The sequence below is a fragment of the Patagioenas fasciata genome, chromosome 1 (assembly GCF_037038585.1).
Source record: "Patagioenas fasciata isolate bPatFas1 chromosome 1, bPatFas1.hap1, whole genome shotgun sequence".
Classification (NCBI taxonomy): domain Eukaryota; kingdom Metazoa; phylum Chordata; class Aves; order Columbiformes; family Columbidae; genus Patagioenas; species Patagioenas fasciata.
Genome location: NC_092520.1, coordinates 177,234,325 through 177,261,275, shown reverse-complemented (window position 1 = coordinate 177,261,275; position 26,951 = coordinate 177,234,325). Strand labels below are relative to the sequence as shown.

General features: G+C 40.3%; 1 protein-coding gene across 1 annotated transcript in view; it reads right to left on the bottom strand.

Annotated features, from left to right (window-relative positions):
• The window catches only part of MYH9 (myosin heavy chain 9), a 66,473-nt gene that overhangs the window by 17,539 nt on the left and 21,983 nt on the right, over nucleotides 1–26,951 (bottom strand). Inside the window, exons 4-19 of the mRNA XM_065849341.2 lie at nucleotides 21,064–21,091; nucleotides 20,207–20,300; nucleotides 15,191–15,283; nucleotides 14,675–14,738; nucleotides 14,050–14,148; nucleotides 13,010–13,153; nucleotides 10,792–10,887; nucleotides 9,819–9,937; nucleotides 8,593–8,745; nucleotides 6,577–6,750; nucleotides 5,636–5,809; nucleotides 4,946–5,060; nucleotides 2,385–2,578; nucleotides 1,919–2,040; nucleotides 1,477–1,546; nucleotides 360–520 (exon numbers count right to left, since the gene is read on the bottom strand). Of these exons, the coding sequence (XP_065705413.1) occupies nucleotides 360–520; nucleotides 1,477–1,546; nucleotides 1,919–2,040; nucleotides 2,385–2,578; nucleotides 4,946–5,060; nucleotides 5,636–5,809; nucleotides 6,577–6,750; nucleotides 8,593–8,745; nucleotides 9,819–9,937; nucleotides 10,792–10,887; nucleotides 13,010–13,153; nucleotides 14,050–14,148; nucleotides 14,675–14,738; nucleotides 15,191–15,283; nucleotides 20,207–20,300; nucleotides 21,064–21,091 (1,900 nt within the window). The remainder of the gene's footprint in view (nucleotides 1–359; nucleotides 521–1,476; nucleotides 1,547–1,918; nucleotides 2,041–2,384; nucleotides 2,579–4,945; nucleotides 5,061–5,635; nucleotides 5,810–6,576; nucleotides 6,751–8,592; nucleotides 8,746–9,818; nucleotides 9,938–10,791; nucleotides 10,888–13,009; nucleotides 13,154–14,049; nucleotides 14,149–14,674; nucleotides 14,739–15,190; nucleotides 15,284–20,206; nucleotides 20,301–21,063; nucleotides 21,092–26,951) is intronic.

The window sequence follows — 26,951 nt, the reverse complement described above, 5'->3', positions numbered from 1 at the left end:
ATCCTACACGTCCTGGATCAGTACTGTACTAAGACCTTTTAAGTTTCACACTTGCAGTTTGCAGCACTTCTGTCAAAAACTTTGCCTGCTGTATGGTATTCCTAAAAACAGGAAGAGACTTTACTGCTCTGGTACTATGGGGGCTAACAGCACATGGAGTTTCTTGCAGGTGCCAGAAGTCTGGCATTACAGAGATCAGAAAACCCTAAAACCACCATCAAACTGCTATATACAACATAAATATCATGGCCTTTCTAATAAAAAATAAATTCTAGTCTGATTTTTTTTGAAGATAAACTTGTACCTGAATGGGAGAAATACGCGTGTCTATAACATACTTTACAAAATACGGTCCTTACTTTCTGGCCAGGTAGCCTCTGCAGCATGCTTGGAAGCCAATAATGACATCTGTGATCTTTAGGTCTCTTTCTTCTTCAAGATGAGCAAGAACTCCAGCTCTGAAAAACACTTTACTCTGTCCAATTCGGTAAAGGTTGGAATCCAGCTCCAATGCTTTGATCTAAGACAAAGGAGAGAAGAATTCATCTCCTGCAAAGACTGCTTCATGTGAAACATCACCAAACATATTTGTGTCTCATGGCTGTAAGAGACCCCTTCCCTACAATGAGCCACTCATGCCAACCAAAGCTGCTGGCTCCCAAAGTTCTGTACCAGAGATGAGTTGGAGCTCAGCCAAGTGTGGTATGAAAGCAAGGTAATTCAAGACAGAAAATACGATAGAAAGCATCGTTTAATACAACACCACAGCAAGTATGCAGAATTACAAGGATGCTGTGAGGAATGTATGCCTAGACCCAAGAGCCCACTTCCTTTCCTAAAGGAAACACATCTGTTGAACATTCCTATTTATTTTTTCCCAGTCGTAATGTTTGTCAGAGAAGACACCCCAACCAACTTTCCTGTCCTTTAAAGGATTTGCTGTCAACACTTTTACTAGTTAGGAGGAATAAGGTATACTCCTTTAAGACAGAAAAAAGGGAATCCCTTACAGCCAAATTCAATTCAGTCCCCCCTCGTCTTCAAGCTACAGAGCCAAAGCTTTCCCTTTGAAGCAGGCAATTCGGCAGAAAGTAATTGGAGCCTTCACTGAAAGCATTTGTCATCAACAGGCCATTACAAAAACTTTGCTGAAGCTCATACTTCAAGCATGTGCTAAAGATAACATTAATGCTTCTAAGCATTTTGATTCCATGAATACTGCTGGCATATCAAAGTATATGCATCTGTAGAAACAGAAAGATTCTTTTTGCCTAGGATTATTGGACCTCATGCTAGTCAAAAGCCTCCATCTCCGAAGCCAAGAGAAAGCTTTTTGCACCCTCCTCTCACACAGAATATCTGACTTTGGAATTTTGGTCTTGTGAGTACAAGATATATTTAACATGCACAAATCTGATTTCCAAACCACATCCGTAAAGTTTATTCTATTCAAACAGAGTTTCTAGGATGTCTTACCATCAGCACACAAGCCTGTTTTCCATCCATAAATCCTTTGGGAATTGCATTTGGAGTCAAGATTTCATATCTGAAAAGGAGAAAGCATTAGACTAGTTAAAAAAGTATATTTGGGGAAAAAAAAAAAATCAGTAATGTGTTCCTATGCCATTATGAGTTTGACAGTTTACAGTCTTGTTAGAAGAAAAAAATCTGCATCTCTAGACAACAGAGTATGAAGCAGCAATCTTAGATGGGGTCCTCTATGCCTCATCTTTTCTATACACTTACTAGAGAAGTCAAAGATGCTTTTGGGAGGCTTTGTGCCAGGAAACACCAAGGGACAGATGTGCTACCTTTGAAAACAGTAGCAATCTACCTACAATTAAATACTTCAATTTTTGCATTTAGGTTTTAGCTTTGCCAGGGTAAAGATTGCTTCAGATTCTTTTCTAGGCCTTACCTTTGTCTGAATTCCTGGAATACAACTCTGTTGGGGAAACCTTGACGGCAAATACGGATTCCCTCCAGCACTCCATTACAGCGAAGCTGGTCAAGGACCAAGTGGGGATCTAGTTTTCCAGCCTATTGCAGAAAAAGCGTATTTTATAAATACCACAATGCTTTTGCAAAAAGGGATTTACCCACTTGCTTCCTTCTCTTTTATTTTTTTGTAAAGCAGCCAGTTCTCTCTTTTCCAGTTAGAAGCAATTGAAAGCTTTTACACCACTTTAAGAATCACTGCAAAGCTCAGTCTCCAAAATTTTGGTAAGCGTACACTTACTTAGGACGACCTTAAAAAGATAACCTGAGAAAATAGGACCTCTTTAAGATCTCTTGCAAAACCTGACACAAGATAGTAACCCAGCCACGTGTCTCCGGAAGCCCATGTAAGACTGCACAGGCTGTACTGTTGTAAATGTCTTTACCTTTTTCTCATGGTTGGGGATAATGCAACGGACGAAGTTGGGGTTGGTGTTCCTCAACGTAGCCATGAGTTTAGCCAGTTGTTCTTTATAGAGCTGTCCCACTGTTCGGAACATACCCTTCCTGGTTTTAAAGGCCCCTGGCAATGCTGTATCTGACATCCCAGCTACCTGATCCAGCCCAACAATGCGGTCAACTAGAGAGAACACAAGACAGTGTCTTAAAATTCTGCCACAAACAAAGGAAGCATTGGAATGAACAAAGAACATCTGGGTAGAACAGGATAAATGACAGGAGCTGCAGGATCCTTTTTGCTTCATCTCTACACAGATGTTGACTCCTGTACAGAATTTGTGCAGGGATAGGAGCAGGAAGGAAAAAAAGCAACAGCTCACTACAGGAAGTTTGAGTGATGGGGTCAAACTTACTCCCAAACATACTCTGCTGATGCTCTGGATGGAAGCTTTGGAAGAGCAATCTAGAAGTGAATTTCAGATATTTCTATTTCGTTAGGTCACAATGAAAAACAACAAACCAAGAGTTCCAGCTGCTAGCCCAGCAGAGTCAACTATTAGTTAACTCTGATCCAGGAGGGGCGACAGTTAGAGAAAAAGGCCAGCTTCACTCTTGCATTACAGGCAGAACTACCATGACTGGTGATGAGAAAAGTCATATCTACTTGTAAACTGAGCAAACATGGTAAAAGGCATGAGAGAAAACAAACCTCAAGATACCACTGTTTGAGTTATTTTTGCAGTACAAGTACTCTATGACAGAGACATGAACAATACCACTAGAAGAAAGTCAGAGCCTCCCACCCTAGCAGTTTCTCCACTATGCTGCAGTGACATTCAAGCACCGATGAAGCTATCATCTTGATGGGTGGACTGCACAGGTCCCTTTTTTTAATAGAAGCCAGATAGATCTGAGAATAGCAGTAGCAAGAAGAAACTAAAGCATTGTTTCTTCTTCTATATGGAGATAAAAAATCACCTACCCAATCAAAACCAACTGTATCACTATAAATTTCCAAACCTCCAGTACACTTTTATTAACGGCTTCAAGGTACTACTTCACTTTATCTTCAGTGGCTGGCTGACACCTACACTCAAGCTCCCAATCTTAACAACACATCAATTTCTACTCAACTTCTACTTCTGATTTTAAAAAAACTGCAAAGAGAAACCCCTACAAAAGAAGTAGCAAGAAAGGATACTCTGATTTACAGCTAATATTAGTTTGGAACTGGTCATTTCTAGATCAGCTGTTAGAATAGGGTCAAGGCTGTCTTATCAGAAAGAAAAGAAGGTTATGTTACTAAATGACATCACAAGAAAATCCACAGGAGAGTGTCCCAGATAGCGGTCGGAACAATCCTCTTAAAAATCTTGAGCCCTGCAATCTACATCAACATAGTAAAAAGGACAGTCACTTGCAACAGAAGACCCAGCTAAGAACAATAAATGAGAAATGATCAGCTGTGGTTCACTCAACATCTCAAGTCCAAAAGGAGCCTGACACAGCAAGGGCCTTGTTAGGTACAAGTTGCTGATGACCATTTTTCATGCAGTACTAATTCCTCTGCCAAACTGGGTTTCTTTTAAATGGTCAGCAGTCTGCAGTCAAATCCCCATACTGGACTCAATATTAAACTGGATTTCTCTTTAAATGCAGTCTCAGGAACCTTCCTTCCAAACCTTGCAAAGAATAACAGCCTTGCTAGCTCTATGTTCAAACAGTTGACAGGAATTTGCTTTTAGCTGTTCCTATACAAGTCTTGCAAAAGCAACCTTTAGCACCTGAACGTGTCCGTATTTTTCTTGTATCTATTTGCAAGGTGAGAGTTTTGATTTTGTTTTAAAGTCTGTGAGGAGGTACTAGCATAAAGCAGAGGAAGAGAACAAGAGAGACAAGCAGGTATGACAAAGGGACAAAGAGAAGTTAACGGAAGCATTTCTTGCATGGCTCTAGGATGCATTACACACGACACAACAGCTGTTTCTCAGTCACCTGGTTCTAGATGAAGAATAGGAAAGTGTTGATAGAAATAGGCTCTCTGAACGTTCTGCATCTCTGCAACAGACAGAGACGTCAAAGAAAACCCACCACAGAAAGTGACAGCAGCAGTAAGACTCAAGAGCAGATAAACCCAGAGAAGATAGAGTAAAATACTGAACAACACTGCAGAAAGAACACACTAGTTGCAGGACTGAAAACACAGATTCAACCTCAGATCTTGTGTTTGAGCGTTGCAGCTAAGCAAGCTGCTGGGACACAATGGTGCATTCATATTTTATCCTGGCATTCTTGTTTTTGAGAAATAATTGCTATATATGCAGCAAGCTTAACATAAATTGATGCCAGTGAACCTTTCTCTTGAGTTACAGTGAACTTTTAAGGAAACACCATGATCTAAGAAAAGTAGGTTCCAGATAATGATAATCTTAGTGGCTTAGTCTTCAGGGGAAAAAAGCAACACAACTCATCACAGACTTTTGATCATTAAACAAACTCTTTTATATGAAACAAGAGAAAACAAATGAGATTAAGTTTAATTACATACCATCTTTCCACAGCTCAGACACGAACTTATCTGATGACTGGTGGAGAAGTGTAGCAATGTTATCATTCAGTGGATCCATGTTCTTCATCAGCCATTCATCTGCTTTATAATCCACCTGGAGGAGACAAACGTGTCAAGAAACTTGGTGGGGGAATTTTCTGCAGCACAACATATGAGATCCTGCAAAATCTACAAAAGTAGCACTGCGGTTTGCACAATCAGCAGCAGATTACCTAATCATTCTTGGATTTGCCATCTAAGCAAGCATACCTACAAATTTCAATCCCTAACAAAGAGCTGCATGTTCTGCCCTGTCAGTAAAGGGAACAGATTTGCAATCCTAGTTTGCACCACCCAGAGTGTGATTAAAAAAAAACCTGGCATCATCATTTTTGGTGATGAAGTCTTGAGGCAAGGCTTCTGAAAAGTACCTCCAATACCACCAAATCACAGAGAACAAATTTAAACTGGTGTCAGTTTGACATGTCTTGAACTATACATATATAACTTGCAGGAAAATCCCCTTAGGCTCTATAAGGTTCACAGCAATGGAGCAACTTTGTGATATCTTTCATTGGTTTCCCATAGGCAGCCATTTTGGTAAGCAACCATTTCTAAGCAGCAGTGGTTATGCATTAGAAAAATACAGCAGATATTCCAATGTTGGCATTTTAGCTACTCATTCTTTACCTTGCCAGCATAATGTATGATACAGAAGTCAGCTTTGTCTTTCAGCTGTTTTGGCTTCTGAAATTTGGGGTGGGTGCCTTGTTCTTGTACAACTTTTTCCACAAAGCTTTTGTCTGTTGCTTTTGGGAACCAGCACTCTTCATCCAGCAGGGCCAGTATACCAGGAGGCCCAGCCTTAAAGAAGGGAAACATCAAAACATCATTAAATACACGACTACATCAATAACGAACACCTTTAAATGACTAGGAAAAAAAAGGACACCTAAGCCTGATCCCCATCACATTCCCCTGTTGTGTGGTATCAGTTCAACTACTTCCACGCTAACAGAAATGGTTAATAATTCTTCTAAATCCTCATCCGAATTTTAACCATTTTTATGAGAATGTGCCTTCCATGACATTTATCTAGGTTGTTTTACGTGGAAGAAAATGTTTTTAATAGAAGGAACGCTATCATGGTGTTCTCCAAATATCCAGGTGTCTAAATGCAGAAGACCACAGCAGAACACTTCACAAACTAGTCCTTACTACTGGAACATCTTCTATGAAATTTATAAATTTCCAGGTTTCATTAGAGCAGACTAAAAACAATAGACATTCACAGATTCTCATCACAATTAAGTTAGAAAGTTCACACTACCTATGGTAAGCCACACATCTAGCACCATGCAGATCTACACAAGTGAAGACAATTTAGCTCAAGGAAAACGTAGCTGACTAGATCTATTTTCACTACAGAAGTGATACTAACAGATTTATTGGTGACATCCTTTCAGACAAAGAGGAAACTGTTCACTTCTGCTTCTAAGCATACCTCAATGTCAGTAGAGGATTATAAAAGCTAGAAAGCTAGTTTCCAGGCTACAGGTAGAGGTTACATGCTCAATGACAAAATTAGTGCAGCCACTTCTTGCTGCTCAATGGTAGAAGAACAAGCTTACCGGCTTCTCTATAAGGTCAATGCAGGGCTGCAGATCCAGGCCAAAGTCAATGAAATTCCACTCTATGCCCTCCCTCTGATATTCCTCTTGCTCCAGAATGAACATGGTGTGGTTGAAGAGCTGCTGCAACTTTTCGTTTGTGTAGTTAATACACAGCTGCTCAAAGGAGTTCAGCTAATGAAGGTAGAAAGGTAGAAAGATGTTGGAACAGTTGCTTTTGAAGACACACCTATTATTCTCTTAGCACGAAAGATCACATTTGTACTTCAGGAATTTAAGTTAGTGTTAGGTGTGGGTGGACAGCCCTTTGTCAATAACCCCATTTGCTTATGAGTTGCCTTTTCTGTCATCCACCACTGCATCACTGCTGCAATCCCTTGGGAAGTTCATAAACACTGTTCCTCAGACTTTGCAAAAGAATGTGTAGTTGTAAACAGCAGAAGAATTACTGCAGCTACTTAACCCGGGAACAGAAAAAGACTCCGGTTTTCTCACAAACTCAGAGCTGGCAAGTCGTCTTCATAGGAAAAGGAAGCAACAGAAGCTTGAAGACAAATTCCTAAAAGCACAGGGACTGGAAAGTCCCCTTTTAATCCTCATATATAAAACCAGAGCAAGAAAATTGAGGGAATTTCTTCAATATCTCCAGATTTCTTCAAACTATAAGGACAAGGTTAACCCATTGTGCATTTTCATGTTAGGTAACACTAAATATAATGCAGCTGCTAAAGACAATGGTCCTGTTCTACTTCCTCCATGTTTCAGTAATTCTTAACCATGTATTTCCACTCCTCTCCTTTTCATGAGAGCCAGCCACCATGAAACTATAGGATAGATTAATCAGAGAGGGCTAAGGGGGAAAAAAAAAAAAAAAAAAAAAAGGAAGAAAAAACATCAACAACTTTTCTGTGTCTTAGTTTTCTACTTGATGAATAAATTTGTCCAATTCACTTTCCAGCTGCACATGAGCCAGATCCAGCATAACAGTGATTGATATGAGCTGCCTGGCTGGGATAATGGCAGGATAGGTCTTTTCTGATGGCAGCCTGTGGTTGCTTCAGGCTAAGTATAATGCAAAGCCACATTCTAAAATTGTTGTTTCATAGACATAAGGGTTTGGCCTAACTGTTCACTGCCACCTATAGAGGGAGCTCCCAGTTTCCTTTTTTTCCATCTCTCCCTCAACTTTCCTTCAGCTCTTTCTCTGCTACATTTATCTTGCATCAGTTTTTATGCTGATCCCCTTTTGCAGGGTGATTCAATTTTAAAACACCCCAAGAAAATATTTTCCACAGCGCTAGAGAGATGAACAGTAAAAGTTGTTGCAGCCAGGAGCAGCAGATGGGAAAAGGAGCAAGTTCACTCATTTTCTGCACCAAGGACCTACTGTTAAAGCCATTTAGCTCTATGTGAAACTACACTCCAATCCCCAATTTTCAAGCTTCTTGCAGAAGGGAGCACAGGTCAGAATTTATGTTGGATCTGATTTGGTCTGTCACATCTTTATCTTTTCCAAAACTCAGCAGCAGGAAGAAGAAACCATTTACAATAATTTTTAATTATGCTAATAGCTTTCAGTAGGTCATGCCTTAAATGTTTTGGGACAGACTAATGTGACATAAAATTTTAAGTCCAGTGGTGGTCCATAACTCTACATGACATTTTAAAATACTTTTTTGCAGGTTAGCAAACTCAAGCTGTTAGCTATTAAGAATCAAATACACCTGGAACTGTGAAGTTAAAATAATTCTAACACATGTGCCAAAAAGGATGTAAGCACCAGAATATACAGCAATGAAATACAACATTTGTAGAATACATAAAATGCTGAAGAATGAACCACTAAAGCTAGTTAACTTTAGACAGTTCACATCAGCAGAGATGTCAAATAATAAAAGGGGAATGCACATCCTTTCCAAAGCTATACTGTTCTTTTCCAGTTCTAAAGTGATTTCCTTCAACAGTCTTTGGTCCATGGTAAACTCTGCTGAGTGCAAGGACCTGGCATCTCTTTACCTCAAAAATCTCAAAGCCAGCAATGTCAAGGATTCCAATGAAGGATGCACCCTGTCGCTTGGTCTTATCCAATGCCTTGTTGATACGCATAACCAGCCACCGGAACATACGTTCGTAAGTGGCTTTAGCAAGTGCTTCGATGGCAAAGTCAGCCTAAACAGAAAAAAATACAATGATCAGGTCTTACATTATAATCCAAAGGAAGGCATAGACTATACTGTTTCGGCATCTAACGGCCCAACTGTAGTCTAAGATTTTCTTTCCACCACCAAACTCACTGAAAAAGGCTAATTTCAGAGGTTATTCCCAATGAAAATCAGATGGCACTGCAACACTCCATAAACAAGAGCAAAGAATTTCTCTTACTAAATAAGTGTGTCAAGGCAAATTTCAGGATCCTGCCTGTTCGAGAAACCAATGCCTGGTATTTAAGAAAGAAAAAATACACCCAGTCACCTCCAAAGACTCTAGCAAGGGCCCAAAGAAAAGCTTTTTTTTTTTTTTTCCAATTTAGGATTTGTGAAGCCAAATCCCTCCCTTCCATGCTACTACCCTGTCTGCAATTGACAAAGAAATACCATGTATAATAAGAAATTAAGTATCAAAATGGAAATGCAGCATGGAAATGCAGCCTGTTACTATTTCTAGACTACTCTTTGATATTTATTTACACTGACAATAAGGATATGTTCATAAAGAAGCCATGCAGCAGTGAGTAAGCACAGGGGCTTTGCTCCACTGAGGAGGCCACTAGCTCCTAGGTCAGGCTTCATTTAGAACACAACCTGATTCAAGAGTGTTCTAAAATCTACAATCAGTTTCAAGGGTGAGCAGCAAATTCTTCTACTTTAGTAGTAGACCTACTGAAAAATGGTGTTTTCTGTATTACAGCAACTTGAAAATGTCATCCTTGCATACAGCACTGAACTAACTTACTCCTTTGGGACAGGCAGTCACCAAAATTAGGGGATTTGCCTTTTTTTTTTTTTTTTTAATTCTTACAGATGAGAATAAGTGTTACAGGGGCAGGATGACTTCTATCTTTGTACAGATCAACTAAGCAAATACTAGAAGTAATTTGTGCGCTACATTATTCAAGTGCGGCTGCTATACATTGCAGTCATAAAGAGTTATTAAATGCTACAGAAACCTCTAATACATTTTTTAGATTTGTGGTGGCAAGATTAAAGACTGACATTCTTGTTAATTTTTTAGAGAATGCATACCTGCTCTTTGGTCTGAGCTTTCTGGACATAATCTCGCCCGACTTTGATGCGAGGAGTGAGGATACCTCTAGTGAAATCCGTCACATTGATACCCAAAAGGTGAGACACTTTTTGAGCAGCTAAACACAGTAAGAGGAAACAACAAAAAGATTAAAGTTACTTTGTTTTTCTCACAGAAAGCAAGAGAAAAACATTCCTGCAACTGCCTTCCAACAAGAGTCATGAAACAGCTTCTAAAAAATGTTAAATGAAGAACAGGTTAATGAGACAATTGCTTTGTCTTCATCTACTCATTAGTCTTTCAGGCAATTCTGTATTTCATATTAAAGATCCAAAACACCATTTAGAACGTATTTCCCATAATAATAACAGCCAAAAATATAAACACTTAGAGATAAACTAGCAACCTCTTATATTTCTGCAGTACATCTATAATGTAGGTCTAAGAGCTAAGCCTTCCAAAAGATAGCCTTCCATCATGTGAAACATGGTACTGCTTACACATGCAACAATGGGCAGTATAATTAAAATATGTACCCATACTTTATACCCACCACGAAACTATCCACCTTACTCTTACAGTTACAAGCCTACCTAAAAAGTCAGCAAAGAACATTCGTTAGAGTCTGATAATATAGGTTTGTAGGGGCAATCTTTCCTAGCTTGGTTAAAACACACACTACACATTCCAGTAGAGTAACCCTTTTCATCTGGTCATCATGTGTTCTTCCTGCCCAGCCCTGTTACAAGAACAGTGCCACATTCCTGCCCAGGGGTGGCTGCCAACACACGCCTGGCAAAACTGTGTATTTTTATGAAGGAGCATGTCAGCTCCTTTGACAAATTATTTGCCTCATAGCAAAACAGGACTCCAGCATTCCCTACATGCTGTAATATATTATTCTACTTGCAAGAACTCCCCATAGGCTTTTTACTGCATTTTTCTTTGGGGTGGGAAAAGGAGATTGTTTACCTGTATTGTCTGGCATAGAGGCTTGGTCTGTATTACGCTCCTTCTTGAACACTATGTTGCCAAGTTGAAGAACACCTGAGATAACCTTCAGAAGACCTTTTAAAATAATAATAACAACAGCTTAGTGTCAGACATTAGCAAAAGCCTTAATATGACCCAGTTACTTTTCCTAACATGGTTATGAGGCCCTCCTCAATATCCCAAAGATCCTTCTGGAATTTGGGAATAACCACCACAGGTAATTACTCTCTCTGACTCCCATTCAGGACACAAGACTTTCACTGTCCCTCCTATGCAAGACTACACAGCTTGGAAATTTACCCATTCTCAACATCACTATAGTAAAGTGGGAGTCAGGACTGAGGGTAACGCATCATTCTACATCATCTCTATTTTTTGATAAAACTGTTTTCCTCAATGACTACTGCTAAACACAGGAAAGAGATAGTCATTAAGAGTACAAACCAATTAAGAGAAGGAAGATTTTGTTCCTTTAACTGCATATCCACTTTCAGGTCCCTGACCAAGGTCTGTAGTCCATACATGTATGAAGGGTAGCAGGATGTGGGCAAGAGTGCCTGTACCATATCTATTACTAATTGCATGCTGAAGCACCCCACCCATACTTTTTGAATTACGCACATCAAAAAAGTAACACTAGATGCTAAGACAGGAAAGACATTTTTCAGTGCCATAGCATCAATTCAGTTTCCACCATGTATCAATGAAAGCTCATTGCATAAGAGCTTCAAGTTGCCTTGAGCAAGGCCCATCACTTGCAAAGGAGATTTTGTACTAAAGACTTTTTCATCCCCTAATTTCTACCCATTACAGACACTTTTTTTAAAAAAACATCTTTTTGATAGTACAGTGAACAAAGGCTACATATATGCTAAATCAGGACTAACAGAAAAGACACATATATGCTCCTAGTGGCACATTATGAAATCCAGTGGTTTGACAGCTGAATCTGGAGTCCTCGCACTTGGACAGACAACTTATTTTGGTGTTGTTCCATAAATTAGCATAGCTAGTGTTTATGTTTTACATCAAAACTAATCAAGCCAGCTCCTGTATGTATTATTCTTTAAAGCCTAAAGGAACATTAATGCACTTCACACTTTGAACAGTAAGTGCTAAACATTAAAGCTCTCCTTGCTGTGGTGGCTGGAACCAATAGACCATCTATGTGACAAAAAAGACATGCCCTAGACAATACACTAAAAACCCAACTCAAAAAAATGGCATAGGAGGACATCTTGACCACAAATTAGACTGCCAATTCCTTAATTTGATTTAGGCAAAATTTTCTTCACCTCCATACAGCCATTTCAGTCTCAGATGATTCAGGATATCAAAAAGCATATTAAACTGTGGATAACCACAATGTGGATTTATAGGAGGCTGAACTGACGAGCAATAGTTAAGGCACAGGCACTTATTCTCTACAGCCACAGGAGCTGCAGCCTCCAGCAAAGGAGGTGGTGACCTCAAACCACCAGAGATGCTTGCTTCAGAGTAGAGAAAAAATAGTCTTAGAGGACCTCGTACATCTAGAAATGGAGATTTTGCAGAACACTGGTTTCCAACCAATGAGACAGATCATGAATGAGACAGCACAGAGCTTGGGTGAATACGTATCACTGCACTTTGTGCTGGCTGCACATAATTCTAGCTTCACTGTCATAGTACTGTGCTCCCAGCATCAGACAATATTAATTTCTGATCAGCAGTTCAGTGTTAAGCTGGAAAGAAAGGCACTATGGCCAGGCCATTCTCCAAGTATTAATCCAGCAGTGGTTGGATTAGATACTTTAAAGCTATTGCCTAGGGACAGGGGGAGCACACAAGCCATGCACTGCACAAGAGAATGAGGAGATTCTCGTATCTTGGATGTGTTATTCATAAACTGGATATGCAGCCCTCAAACTGGGAACAAAAGCAGCAAGCAGAAGCATGTTTTCATCAGCTGCTTGACTTGTAATGTTAACTGTATAAACTGAAACTGTGCTGGTAGATCCCTGAGGCAGGTCACTCCAAAGCCACTAAGTTTATTACTTGCACACTGTTCACTTGGGGTGGGGGGGAGGACACCAGACAAAACCGGAACAACAAAAAAGCCAGAACAAAGAACCCCAGAACAATAAAGCCCCAGAGAGATATGATCTGTTCCCTCTTTCATTTCCTTGCATTTTCAAGTCCACCAGAGGATTCATACCTATCTGCTCCTCATCTGGGATGCCCATGATCTTCATCGCCTCCATGGTCTCCAAAAACATATCTTTGTCTTGCTGACCCGGGATTGTAACGTGCCCATTGGAAAGGAAGCGGTATTTGTTGTAAGGCTCCAGCAGCAGATCAGCTTAGGAAGGAATTGAGAAAGAAGTTATTACGGCTTTCTCTCTTTTTCTCCTTTTTTTTTTTCTTTCTTTATTTTACTTTTTTGTAATAGACAACATGCTACCACAGAGAGCAAATTTCTGACTTGTATATGCTAGCAGGTGCTGCACGAATCTTGGATTAAGCCCAGGTTTACTGCAGGCTGAATATTTAATGTATTTTAGATAAAATGTGAAGTTTTCTGCTTTATTTCTTTCTATTCCTTCCTCTGGACTACTTCACCAAAGCAGTGCCAATCATCATTACGCCCTAAGTCTATAAGAAGAATTAACTTGAAAGTAAATTTGCCTTTAATTTCAGACACCTCATTTGTTTCAAGTCAGGTGAAAGTTAATACATAGCTCTTAAAACAGCAGAAACTATGAAAAAAAGCTCTCTCGTTCTGTCCTTCCTCCAGATTGATCTGCAGCCCTTGCACAGCATGGACCCAGATTACCAGGCTAAGGTATTAAAGCCAAGTGCTCTAGGATCATGGATTTCTGGAGCTGCTTAGGTGCTAGAAGTAGTTCTCCATTCAGTTAAATGCTGCGTACCTCACAGTAGGACCATCTCTGCACTAGAAGGGTTTACATCATGCAAGACTAAACATAGGACAGTGATTTAGATAAGGAAGGGTGTAGAGTCATTCCTGGCAAGGAGACAAGTGCAGAAAGGAACCAGAGAAGCAAGTTTTCAGGAACTGAGAAGTACAGGGGGAGGGCAGAGGGAAGTATGAATGTACAGAAGGAGAGAAGCAGTGACCATAACTAAAAGGCAGAGCCAAGAAATGAGAAGTCACAGGTCCTAGCCTACAAGTGTTTTGGACCCTCTGTCACTGTGATGAGGGAACACCATGATTACAACAAAAATTATACTTACTCTTCAAATGCTCCCCTGCCCCAGACAGCAAGTAGTAAAAGATGTGGAATGTTCTCTCCTCTTTGGCTTGACGAATTGCACGTGACTTCTCCAGCAGATCTTCACAGAGTCAAGGCACATGGTAGGACACACAAAACACTTCCTATTCTATGCCAGGAGAAAAAAAAAATGCATACTACCTGATGTTGTCCTCATGACATTTAACAGGGGCATTGATTTATCAGTCATTACCAGTCAACAGCCCACTGAGTTTCTGGCCTCAGTTCTGCCAGCCTCTGAATGACAGCTACTGACAAAACCAGGAAAACAGTGATCCTCCATCCCTATTTGCCTTGAACAGAAGCGATAATGGCTTACAAAATTGCAAAGCTATTCATCTTATCACAGTTTACACTTCCATTTCAGCCTCCTAAGATTAGAATTCATTCATTCAGAAAAGATTTCCACCATGATCACAACGGTCACCACATGAAGAAACAGGAGACTACAACAGTAATCTTGCCAGCATTAATTTAAGTGTTTCCTACCAGAAACAGAAAGACAGTTGTGAAGAGACTGCTAGGTACCATTACTGCCACCTCTATAGCCTTTAACTTCTCTTTTTCAGTGGTTACAAAAAGGATACAGGTCTCAATATTGGCTCCAACAATGTAGCCGTTGACATCAAAGTTGATTCTGATGAACTTGCCCTAAGAGGAAGGTAATAGCATTAAAATTAGTATTCACTCTATCTGGTAGCAGCAGTAAACAAAAAGGTAAATCTTCCCTTTTTAATCCAGGAAAGGAAATTCAGAACAGGTCAGGCAGGTTTTAGGCAAAACACAAGGTCAGCCAATAGTTAAGATCAGCAATGCTTGCTGATCACAACAGAGATTTAACAAAGAAGACAGCAAACACTTCCAGGCATTTCTGACATTCAGACAGCCTACACTTCAAATTAATTATGTTTCAGCCTAGATCTCCCATAAGCAGGGCTCCTTCAGTTTCATGTGCTGTATGATCTGGACAGTTCTGCCTCCCTCAACGTTAGGCTCAACCATCTTCATTTAGTTCCAGCTCCCCCCATCCGTCCCTCAGACACTGTCTGTTGCTCTCCAGAGCAAGTAAAATACTGGCCTCCATGCTGCATAGTAATACTCACAAATCTTGAGGAGTTGTCATTCTTTACTGTCTTGGCATTTCCAAAGGCCTCCAGGATGGGATTAGCCTGGAGCAACTGTCTCTCCAGTTCTCCCTAGAGTAAAATCAGAGATTAATAAAGTAGGTAGCAGTTTACTGCATTAACTTTGGGTCAAACCAGTGCTGAAGCTTCAATTCACACTAGCTTGGCATCTGTTGTAGAGAAGCCACATTAAGCCTCAGGAGATGATCACTTAAACCTTCAAAGGAGACTCATTAGTTATCTGGGTAAAACAGAAACATTGATAAATATACCTTATTCCCTTCCTCAACATAGTGGAATCCCAGTGCTGTCTTTCTGTTAACAAGAAGCCCTTCAAAGCCACTTGGCCATAACATCCCACGGACTTCCCAGGATTAAAGTGAAACTGTACATTCCAAGATCAGGCCCTTATCCCATAAGTGTTTTGCCATCTAGGCTGGAAGAGTGAGGAAAATCCTGCAAAACAGTCTTGAACTCTGCTAGTAGAAGGCTAAGAAACTAGCCTGAAAAAGTTTAATGTTTAAAAATCAAAAACATACCAAAAGGCTTGCACTAAGAGTCTACATTTTCCAAAATACAAATAAGCAAAAACCTCCTTTGTGAGGAAGCACACAAAAAAGAGAATTAGTGGTATCCCACAAACTGCATGATCGCTTGCATTCTGCTGCCATATTCGCACACTCCTTCCCTCAAGGAACACAAAATGCTGTAGAAAAAAATTCAGAACCTTTATCTCATCCCTGCCAAGTACTAGACCATTGGAGCATATACACTTTTCCCTGCAGGCTCCAGTTTTATCCCTGGCTGTTTTTAAAAATTACTTCTCTGTGCTAAAAGCATAGGGTTCTATATATTTCAAGATTAACTAAAAAGCTTCTAGAGACAGAAAGTGACAGTCTTTTTAGCATTAATGTTTCCCTTTTTAGCAGTATCAGTAAGTACTCAAGACTTCCTGTGCACAAGGGATGGAAATGAAGTTTCATCCACGAGAACTGGAATTTATGGGCAAATTATTTCAGGGTATTTCTAAAGGAAAATTGTTCCCTTCCATTCTCAAAGCGCATTATAAAACAGATTGGTCCTTACACAGTCCTTCTAAAAATACATGCATTATAAAAAAAAGGAGAGGAAGATACATGAGAAACTGTACAAAGAACTACAAGGTTTTATTTCTTACTCCCACAATCACTTCACTTCATACTTGCAAACGGCAAGGCCGAACAAGACCCTCAGTCGCTGTAGAACTGCATATATACAGAGTAGGCAGCTGCTGCAAACACTTCCATTCACTGTCAGGTGTGTATGACGAGGTGGTTAGGTCTGGGAAGGGAACCTGAGCTGGGACATCTGCTTTCTCACAACAGAGCCAGCATGTGGCTTTGTAAGGAGAAAGCCTTGAAACCAGGGTTCAGTCCTTGAAACTATGTCACATTCCCCCTCCTATTCTGGGACATGTACTGAAGCTGGAACACTCTCACCTCATTCCTGCAGTGAAGTCCTAGGCCTTTGTGACTGCAGCCTGTTACTATGCAAGTGAGAGATGCCAGCAACACAGCATTTCAACCCAATTATGGAACAAGGAGGGAAGAGAGAAAAAAAGCCAATTTTCTCCTCTAAACAAAAGTCAAGCTTTGATACCAATAATTACTAGTCTAAAAAAAAAATAAATAAACAAAAACAACTAAGGTCATGCTTAGCTACACAAAGATCAAAAGTTAATAGAAATCCATACCACAGACCCTTCTGTTATTTAATATCTCAGGAAGAAAGCGTCATTAGTGTCAAGTAGGTGTTGGTAAACTGTAGCTTAGAGGCTGTTCGGTCTCTTGAACCACCAAGGCAGCAATACGCATAGAGAATGCCAGCTCAGTCACACAGCGATACAGAGCTTTGGGGAAAGGAAAATGCTAAAGAGTTGGTCAAGTCAGTTATGACTTGCCTTAGCACCACAATACATGGAAAGAGCAAGCTCTCAGCATGCCGCAGCAATGGCACGTTAAGATTCAGTGCTTGCGATTACTGTGATATATCCATTCCTCACTAGCATGCACTGTACGCTTTGTTTAAAAATATAATCCTTTTATTTTTAAAATTTTAAAGAAGTTTTTGGGTGAAGTTTGTTGAGGTTTTTTACCTTACATTTTGACAGTCATTTTTCTCTGAAAGAAGAGGCTTCATGATCATTCTAGAAAGAGTAATTTTGCAAAGCAAAACCAGTACAACACAAAGCTGGCCATCACAAGCTTTCTAGAAATTCTAAAGTTCTTATAATCAAGATGCTGCCAGTTTTCTGACACATGTAAATGCCATTCCTTGACCTGAGACAAATTTATTTAATACTTGGCATGCATTTAAAATATGTACAATATTCCTCATGACAACAGAAGTAACAACAGCCACTGGATCTGTTAGCTCATGGTTGGGCAGTGCACACTCTTCAGTGTGCTCTTCTGCTATTGCTCTGAAGTTGCGACACCAATCTAAACCAACGAAAATCCTTAACATCTACCTTGTACTCTGAAGTTTTTGCTCATACACTTTTTGGAATGATTTCTGTGTAAGCTGGAAGCTTTGCCTGCCATTTATTCTTCAGAAAGTATGGAGAAAGGCATCTAGAAATCACAGCTAGCTTTAACAGCATGCAATTTAAAAAACTAAAAGATGGGAGAGGGTGCTTGGGTTCTTTGTTTGCTTTGGTAGGGGTTTTTGCTGTTTTGGTTTTTACACTTTAGGGATTTGCTTCTGTATTCTTTCTGCAGTCATGTGAGAGATTCTCAAATAACTGAGTCTCAACAACAGTTGGTTGGATGGGGGAGGGAAAAAGATCAGCAATAACCTAATCTTCATTACAAATACTTAAGAATTAGCAACTACTACCCATTAATTTCTGATTAGCTGCAAAGATTCTCATATTGAAAAAAAACTGTTACACGAATTAAGAAGTCAGTAGTGAAGTAGAGACTAAACACGGGAAGACATCAATCTCAACTTCCATAAAGTTTCATCAAATGAAAAAAACCATGTTTATATAATTAGATTCAGTAGGCCTCAAAACCAGGTTTAATGTTCTTAGTATTCACACCATGCAGTTAGAAGCTATTTAGCTGAATACCCTAGTGCACTGGGATCAGTGGAAGCTGCCGCTGTCTCCAAAACAAGACCACTAGAGTTGAAAAATATGCCTTATAAATCTGAATTTGCTCTGATACTTGGAAAAATAGGGGTTTACATCTAAAACTTTTAACAGGAGACAGTTAGGAAACCTTCCTGATAAAGCACCACTACTTCCTATATTATCACCAGTTAAGTTCCGTGCCTAGTCTTACAGCATAAAGGTTCAACCTCAAAAGAATAAATATGCCATGACCAGTATACCCAAGGTCTTAAAAAAAAAATTAATGTATTTGTCTTCATGAACTCTTATAATCTGGAGGGGAGTATCAAACTAACCAGTCCAACTTACAACTGTTTTAAACATTCTCCTAAGCAGACTGCCTGTTCTGCTTCAGTGGTTGAAATTTTGCTCAAGGATAAGCAGTGGAAGAATACTTAACTCAACCCCATGATTCTATTTTCCACACTTAAAAAAAAGAAAAAGAAAAAAGGAAAATGTTTCTAAATACAGCTACTGACAGACCATGGAAAAAGCCTTCATATGTCTGAAAGTCTAGCACATAAAAAGTTTTTTTTTGGTTGGATTCCAGAAGTTAGTTATTACTATGTGCACACACACACATAGTTTGTCTTAGTGCAGAGATGACTCCTTATTCACATATTCTGCATGCACAGGACGTGCCCACACATTAAGGTACTACGGGAAAATTCTTATGTAGAGATACAGTGGACACACTCGGCATCTGGCTTTCATTACACAGCTCACCAGCGAACATTTCACGTGTTCAGCTCTGGCTAGCAAGCTCACAGCCCTGGAACACCCTGCCTGCAGGGCAGCCTTCCCCACACCAACCTTTCTTTGTATGTGCCACCACATCTCACTGCGGGGAATAGAAAGCTAAACACCTAACTACATTTATCTTACTAGGAACACCACACACACTAGACACTTGTGGTTCTCGGAAAGCCTGGCCCAGTCCTATTGCCCTGGGGGAATACTTCTTGAATGGTATATCTGGGAAACTCCTGCAAGGAAAACTTTACATTCAAACTAGTATTGAGCACAGAACAAGAGTATATTTGATATTACTTTAGCCTCCAATTGAACATCCTCACAAAAAGATTACTGTGCACCACACAAAAAAAAAATAAAAATTGTGAATTGTCTATGGATTTGTTTTAGCTGCAGAAAGTGATATTGGTGTGGAGTGAAAAGCTGCTCAAAAAAATCACACAATGGGACAGAAAACGCATTCCTGGTGCAGAACGTGCAGTAAACGTGCAGCTCACCTACGAGGATACAACTGACGAATTCGGCAATAGTCCATCGGGGGAGAGGGAGGGGGAAAAAAATATAAGTGAGACATCTTTAAAGTCCTCCCACCATCATCACCACCCTCCTTTCATGTGCTGCTAACACTTGGCTGGTTTCCACCCTTTTAATGTTTTCCTACAATTTTAAAGTTCTCAGCTGATGTCAACTAGCCTATCATTGTATTCTCCAGTTTTGAGATAGCATATATAATAGCCAGACCTAGTCTATAAAGGTTTTACACTGCCTGGACTGGTTATAAGCGACACATCCATGTAAAAGTGTTTCTTGCCCACGCATTTGCCCACAAATCCAAGAGGTTGTGTATGAGTTTATCCCCACTGTAGCTCCACTGAATTCAAAGCAGTAATTACTTAGAATAATATTCCCTGGCTTGCAATTTTTGACAAACTTGTGTTGTTTCATAGTTCACTGTCCTCCTCAGTCCCCTGACAGATGTTAGTATCTAGGGTTTTGTTAAGCAATATGTTTTTTACCAACATCAGCCAATATATATTTATTGTCCAAAACCAGTACAGCAATAAAGCATCATTAAACCCAGGTCTTACCTGGTCTTTTTTAGACTTGTGTGAGGAAGCAACATGAGCCAGATACTGAATGACCTTCTTGGTGTTCTCTGTCTTACCAGCTCCTGATTCACCTCTGTAAAGAAAATCTGCAATTAAGTCACAAACAAGACATAGGGGGACATATTTATATTTCTAACCCCAAAAGGGCTACAGAGCTCCTTAACTGCATTCTGGCCATTGTGGCACCTCCCTCAAAACCAAGAAAAAACAAGTTGTACTGGCAAGTGGTAGCAATGCAGCTGGACTGCAGGCTAGCCCTCAGCCAGTTTGCCGCTGGGTGCGGGTTCTGTTCACGCGCATGTAGGAGGGAAGGCAATAAGGAACTGTGCTTTCTAGTCACATGGATACAAAAATCGCCAAGTGGCTGAGGAATAATCCCCAGGCTTCTGCAGAGCTAGGGTTGAAAGGTAACGAAGTGGATCCTTCAATAGGAGACCTCCTGACTGCAAAAAGAAACATAGCAATTCCTTAACCAGAACTGAAGGCCAACAAATTTTTCTGTGTCTTGAAAAGAAACTGCTGTATCAAGAGTATCTGTTACTGTATCAGCCTCATCAGTATGAATGTACTTAAACACAACAGCTGCATCAAATCTGAAGGACTTCTCCAAGCCCATTCAATTGACAAGGCTGTATTTCTTTAGGAGTCTGAACACAGAGGCTGTTTCAAAACGCTACTTCTTCCTTCAATTCTTATGAAAATTATTCTGCAGAAAGGATTACGTACATATTGGATGAACTGAAGTGGGATTTTCCTTGACTCTTCACTACTCCCTGATTTACTGAGCCCACCCCCAGCATTCACACTTAAGACACGCTGACAACTGTTATACTCACGTGCAAAGGATGGACTGATCCTCTCGATCTAGAATAAAAATTTTTAAAAAGTAGTCAGACTAAGACACTAAAATTAAACTTCTGTGACAGAATTAAAACCAACACCAAAGACAAAACCAGGAACTAGTAAACTCTGACAAGTATCGTCAGAAATATGGCCAGGTTACCCCTCTTCTGGCAACAGACCCCAACCTCCCACCATATGCCAAAGTAAAATGGCACCACAGCAATTTAGTTTTCTGCATCCAAAAAGAATATTGTTTGCATTATAATTTTTCTGCAAACAATACAGAAGTCTCCCACTGAATGTTTCTTTACCACAGAGCTACAGTTTGATGTACCTCTACTTGTTCTTCAGCCCACTCCTCCTCATTATCCTGGGCCCATACTGACTTACAAAAGTTATCAGCAGAGTAGTGGAGATGGAAGCGGGGAAGAGGGACAGCAACTGTCACAAATCCTAAAGCGGCAAAAATTCACCTCAGAGGCTTTTGCTCCCAAAACAAACACTGGAAGCCCAGTGAGAAATTTTTGTCACTTATTTTGTACAGAATAGACTTGAAAACTATAACACTGAGCAGCAGCCTAAGTCCCATATGGATGATTTGTTTGTGGCACCATCCCGTTTTGTTTTAACAGAGCAGCTGGTAACAGAAGAAACCTACTTTCTCATGTTGACATACCAGTAGACATACTAATTCCAGGTTCAATTCCCAGCTGTGGATGATAATACCTTTCTAGTTACAGAACCTACTTCACCCAGCCTACCCACCACTATCTTCTCCCACATCTTTAACCTCCTTTCAGCTTTCATCTATGATTCCACATCCTCATACACAGTCCTGACTAGTCCTTCCACCATGCCTTCATCCCACTGTTCCTTCACTTCTGTGTGAACACACTCCCTTAGTTTCACCTTTTGTCCACCTCCAGTCTGCATCCCAATCCTCCTCCATGCCACCAGGAACCAGCTGGGAGCACTGGGCAGACTGCAAAGTGCCTGTGCCACCACAGCCTTAGCAGCTTGTAGCCATCATGGGGCAGCAAGACATTTTGAGACGTGGAACAGAATTGGCACAGCAAGTCATTCACCAACAGTTCACAAGAGCTTTTGGGGCACACACAGAACAGACTGTGACACCAAAAATCCTCATTAGTTTATAAGTTACCCATTCAGATGTGGGGTTTTTTTGTCTGATTTTAAGTTTGTTTTTTTTCTTTTTTTCCCCCGCTTACAATCAAGACTAGATCCGATCATCCAGTCTGAGAACCTTAGTAACGCAGCAGTTAAGATTTCATCCCATCGTCATTCTTTCATTTTTCCACACTGTGCCCCAATTTTGTGTTGGACTGAAGTCTAATCTCTAAACAAAGAAAAAGCAAGCCTCAGACATCCCTGAGAATACACAGGTCACTGGTTTGCTCTAATACATTATTTCAGCAATTGGTAACCTTCAATAGTACATTTATGGATGCAGCTGGCTCCATATTTTAGCTACTGGTTCTTTCTATTCCAGTCTCCACTAGCTTAGAGAACCCAAGTACACTCAGTATTCTCCCCACCAGAGAGTATTTAGGCAACATAACTGAGTCACCATTCAAGTTGTTTGGGGCAAGATCAAGAGATTGAGTTATAATTAGAGAAGAATTTATAGTCAGATAAAGTTCAAGTACCTAAAACCATTTTCTATACCCCCAAACATTGTTGCTGCAAGTCAATTTAACATTTCAGTCCTAATGTCATAAATGCCATCTTCACCAACAGAAATCTTCTATAAACTTGGTTTATAAAGAAAGAATTATCTCTAGCCTTCAGGCACACTGTAATGGAATAAGAAAAGTAGGTAAACCTACCAAATTTAGATTCTATCTTTTCTTAAATTAGTTTGAAACCAATAGTGAGAAACATCAGGTTCACACCCTAGAGACAGGCAACTCTTGCTCTTAAGCTTCTTTGTGGGAAACTGATCGTATGCAGATGAGCTCCAAAAGAAGAGAGGAAAATAACCTGTTTTATCCCTGTTAATACTGTTCTCAGGAAGAGCTGATCAGCCCTAAGACTGGAAGAAAGAAATCAGAAGAAAATCATCACTCAAATGGTTTTGGCCCAGGAAATTATTCAGCACTCAAAACTAGATACTGCAGCTTTACTAGCATTGCATATTCATTTTTTCAAGTGCTGAATTTTATTCATTGCCTTTAAGATATGCACCCCTTTTGCTGAGGGACAGGCAAAGAGCGGATGTTAACCAGCTCCAAAGGCCCCACCTGTTCATGGTTCCCAGTGGGTTGAGGGCTCAGCAGGCACATGCCAAACCTCTGCATGGCTGGGCCCTTCGAGGGTGGGTCAGGGCAATAACCAAGGACTCATTTATGGATTGCTAAGGAAAAGTTTTCTTCGGCAGTGCAACGCTTGGGTGCAACTCTCTGTCACAAAGCAGCTATATGAAAGGACAAGATTGTTCCTCCAAATAACATCTGAGTTCTGACAGCTTGACTATAAACAAGCAGCTCACTTATCCTAGAAAAGGTTATACTTGCTTTCAGGTACTACAGAGCCAAGTTGAGATAAAGTAAAAAAAAAAAAGGAAGAAAAGAAGATAACCCTAAGGAAGGTGCTCCTTAGTCCCAGTAGCCAACTCCAGTGTTGGAATTATGAGCTGGGGCTCCTCATATAGTCACTGTAGCCCTAAGCACTTGAAAAGTGCATGCCCTCCCTTTCTCTCTCCTCCAGGAGAGGATCCTTATTCCAGAAAAACAAACCACCACACACACAAAAAAAAACACCTTGCAACACATTGGTAAGCAGACAGGTAACCAACTGCCCAACAGAAAAAGGTGACCAACATCAGACAATACTCAGAAGCTCTTTGGCACTGAACACTTTTTGATTATGACAAGTTCTATTGCAGTTAGTTGAAAAGCTCTTTTCAAGCCCCATTCCAACGAGGCAAGTTAGCAACAGCACCCTGGAGGGACCTAAGGAAGTCCCAAAGGGGCAAGCACAGGATTTTTCCACGCCTTAACACAGAGCAAGGTGTTAAAAGGTGCTCAGGCAGGAAAAGTCACAGACAGTGTTCAAAACACTCTCAGCACTAGATTTTCCTCCCCCAACATACTTTCCTGTCGGGCTGCTGCAGCTGCGTTAGTCACCTCTGCTTTAAGCCAGCAGGAACGTACCTGCGAGTGTGGGCAAGTCACCGGCAGCGTGCAGACACTGCCATAAAAGGCAACATTCCTGTTTGCAACCCGGGGGAAATTCTTTCCCAGGACTGCAAAGCAGCAGTCATTGGGATAGCTGGAATTCTTCTAATTGTGTACAGACAGACAGCTCCAATAATGTGTTGAGCAACAGGAAACTGGAGCCCACCAAAGGGCCAAAGAGTTAACAACTACAAAAGCATAATGCTTAGATCCACTTCCCATTAAGAATCGCTTTAAATGCCAGGGTTCCATCTCCATACAATACTGACTTGTGCCACCATGAATCAGAATTCAGTTGCCCAGACAAGAGGCCACCTCCCCACCCCCCCTTTTTTAAAGGATCATTCAGCATGGGTGTACTGCACAACTTCAGTCAGCACTTGCCTTTACTGCATTGTCAGTTGTGCAAGCAACCTACTCAGCAAAAGAGAATGTGCTAGATACCATGAACTCAGCTGCTTATAAAAACACAATCAAGAAATGCCTGATTAAAAGAAATCTGTATCTGTTATTCAATCCTAAACAGAGTCACAATCCAGAATAACAACTCATTAGTTAATTATAGCAACAGTTCCATATTTCAGAGCAGCTGGCAAGGAAAGCTTTTTATCTAGGCTCTTCTTTAGCTCTCATCACCATAGTATTCAAGTGACTATAAGAAGCAGCAGCCTCAAGCATCCAGAAATTCAGGAAATAAAACATCCTTCAAATTTAAGCTATGCAGCAGTCTGGTATAATAAGATCGGTAGATTAATTTTACTATATATACATAAAAAAAGCATAATTTCTAACTAATTTTTGACTTCCTTCAGTTCAAAAATAAACGACTGCATTTTAGACTGCTTCCAGGACCTTCAGCATAAATTAGTAATTTAATTAAACCAAAAATATGTTTTCACAAGAGAGAACTCTTCTACATAAGAAGCCCTCAGCCAAATATTCTACTGCAAAACAATGAATCTGAATGAATGCTGAACTGCTGTGGTTGAATATATTGGCATAACTGATAAACTAATAAGAGTTCCAAACTCCTGAATTTTGTTTTCAGATGTTTTAGGATGGGAGAAGAGAAAGGTTGAGAAGCTAGAAGAGAATGTGCAATTTAAGCTCCACATCTCAGTTACAGAACATCCTAGCAGGCCTTTATCACTCACTTCCTCTGCATGAGTGACTCCAGTTTCAAGCCTGTTCATCTCCATAAAAGGAGAAGTAATATAGCATTCACTCCATGGTGACATCATCTCTCCAGCTAAGAGGAAGTGGAGCTAAAAGGCAGAGCCTTGGCTTGCAGTCCCCTGCCTATAGCTGACTCATTAAGGCTAAAAGCTTCACCGTAGCTGGATAGTACCACCCACCCCCAACCACCAGCATCTGGCAGAACCCAGCAGCCTGGCCCTCTAGGTTTCCGTTACTGTGCTGCTCCCTCAGCATCACCATGAATGCCTATAGCCCAATTTAGGCAAGTGGCTGGCTGACTGAGTTAGAGAGTTGACCTCAAGCGAGCATTAATCTTAAACACATCTAAGTGCTTCAACCATATGGTAGTTTCGGTTCCCCGGTCCCTCCTCAAACTTCTCTTCTGACCTCAGCATAATATTCAAACCGATGTTCTTCCCTCAGGGCTCTAACACAGGAGGAGCTCCAGGCACTTGACACACATTGCTACCCAGAACAACCTCACTGGCATAACATCTAATCAAATGTGTTCACTGTGGTGCTTTAACCTACATGCTGGTTTGAGTAGGATCAAAAACACTCCAGGGGAACATCAGAACAGAGCCTGAGAGCTGCCTTTGCATTATCATGTAAGGAATGCATTTGAGAGAAGTTTCAAAATGCTAAAAACCTATCATCAAGTACCAAAAGAAAAAAAAAAAGAAATCAAATTAAGGACAAACACAGCATATTCAAGAGAGCTTGAACAAAAGAGCTTCAATATGAAAAAAAATAAGAAAATCACTTGAGTTGGCAGCAACACAGCAGTGCCAAGGCTCAGCTTTGCATTATCTCAAGTTTGAGGACGGACACAAGGAGAAAAGTAAGTTTCATTTTAAAAAATGAAATATATCCTACTGGGTCAAATGCCAATATTTATTTCCCCAGGCCATTTTTGGACTAGAGCCCATACTGCTTTCTCTAGCATTCCTTAACCGAATCTGGAGATAGCAAAACAGGAAAACAAGTTAGGCTGTAATTTTAGGTTACACAAATGTTTATGAAGTTCTGACAGGAAAGAAAAACTGGTATACAGCCTGCAAAAGCTCAGGCAACTCATGATACTGAAACAGTGAACTGCAGAGAGACTGACAGCAAGGCCTGAGCCATTACATAAGTGACTGCCAGAGAGCTCCTGCTCTGGTTTACAGGAATGAAGCAAAAAGGGTGTGGTAACTACTAAAAAAGATGTGGGCAATGGACTCTTTTAGCTCCTTATTCTATTGAAAACCACATTTCAAGACACAGATTTTGAAAACGACATTTAGAAATCTCAAGTATTTCAAAGCACGTAAGGCATTTATTAAGAAAATCAGAAATTACGTACAACTGTTCTTGCCATTTGTACACAAACATCATCAAAATGAGCATTCTCCATAATTAGTATCCAAACTTAACATTGCCCTTTGCATTAGAAATTTGGACAAATCTTGGAAACAAACTAGAGAAACCACAGGCTATATTCCTTT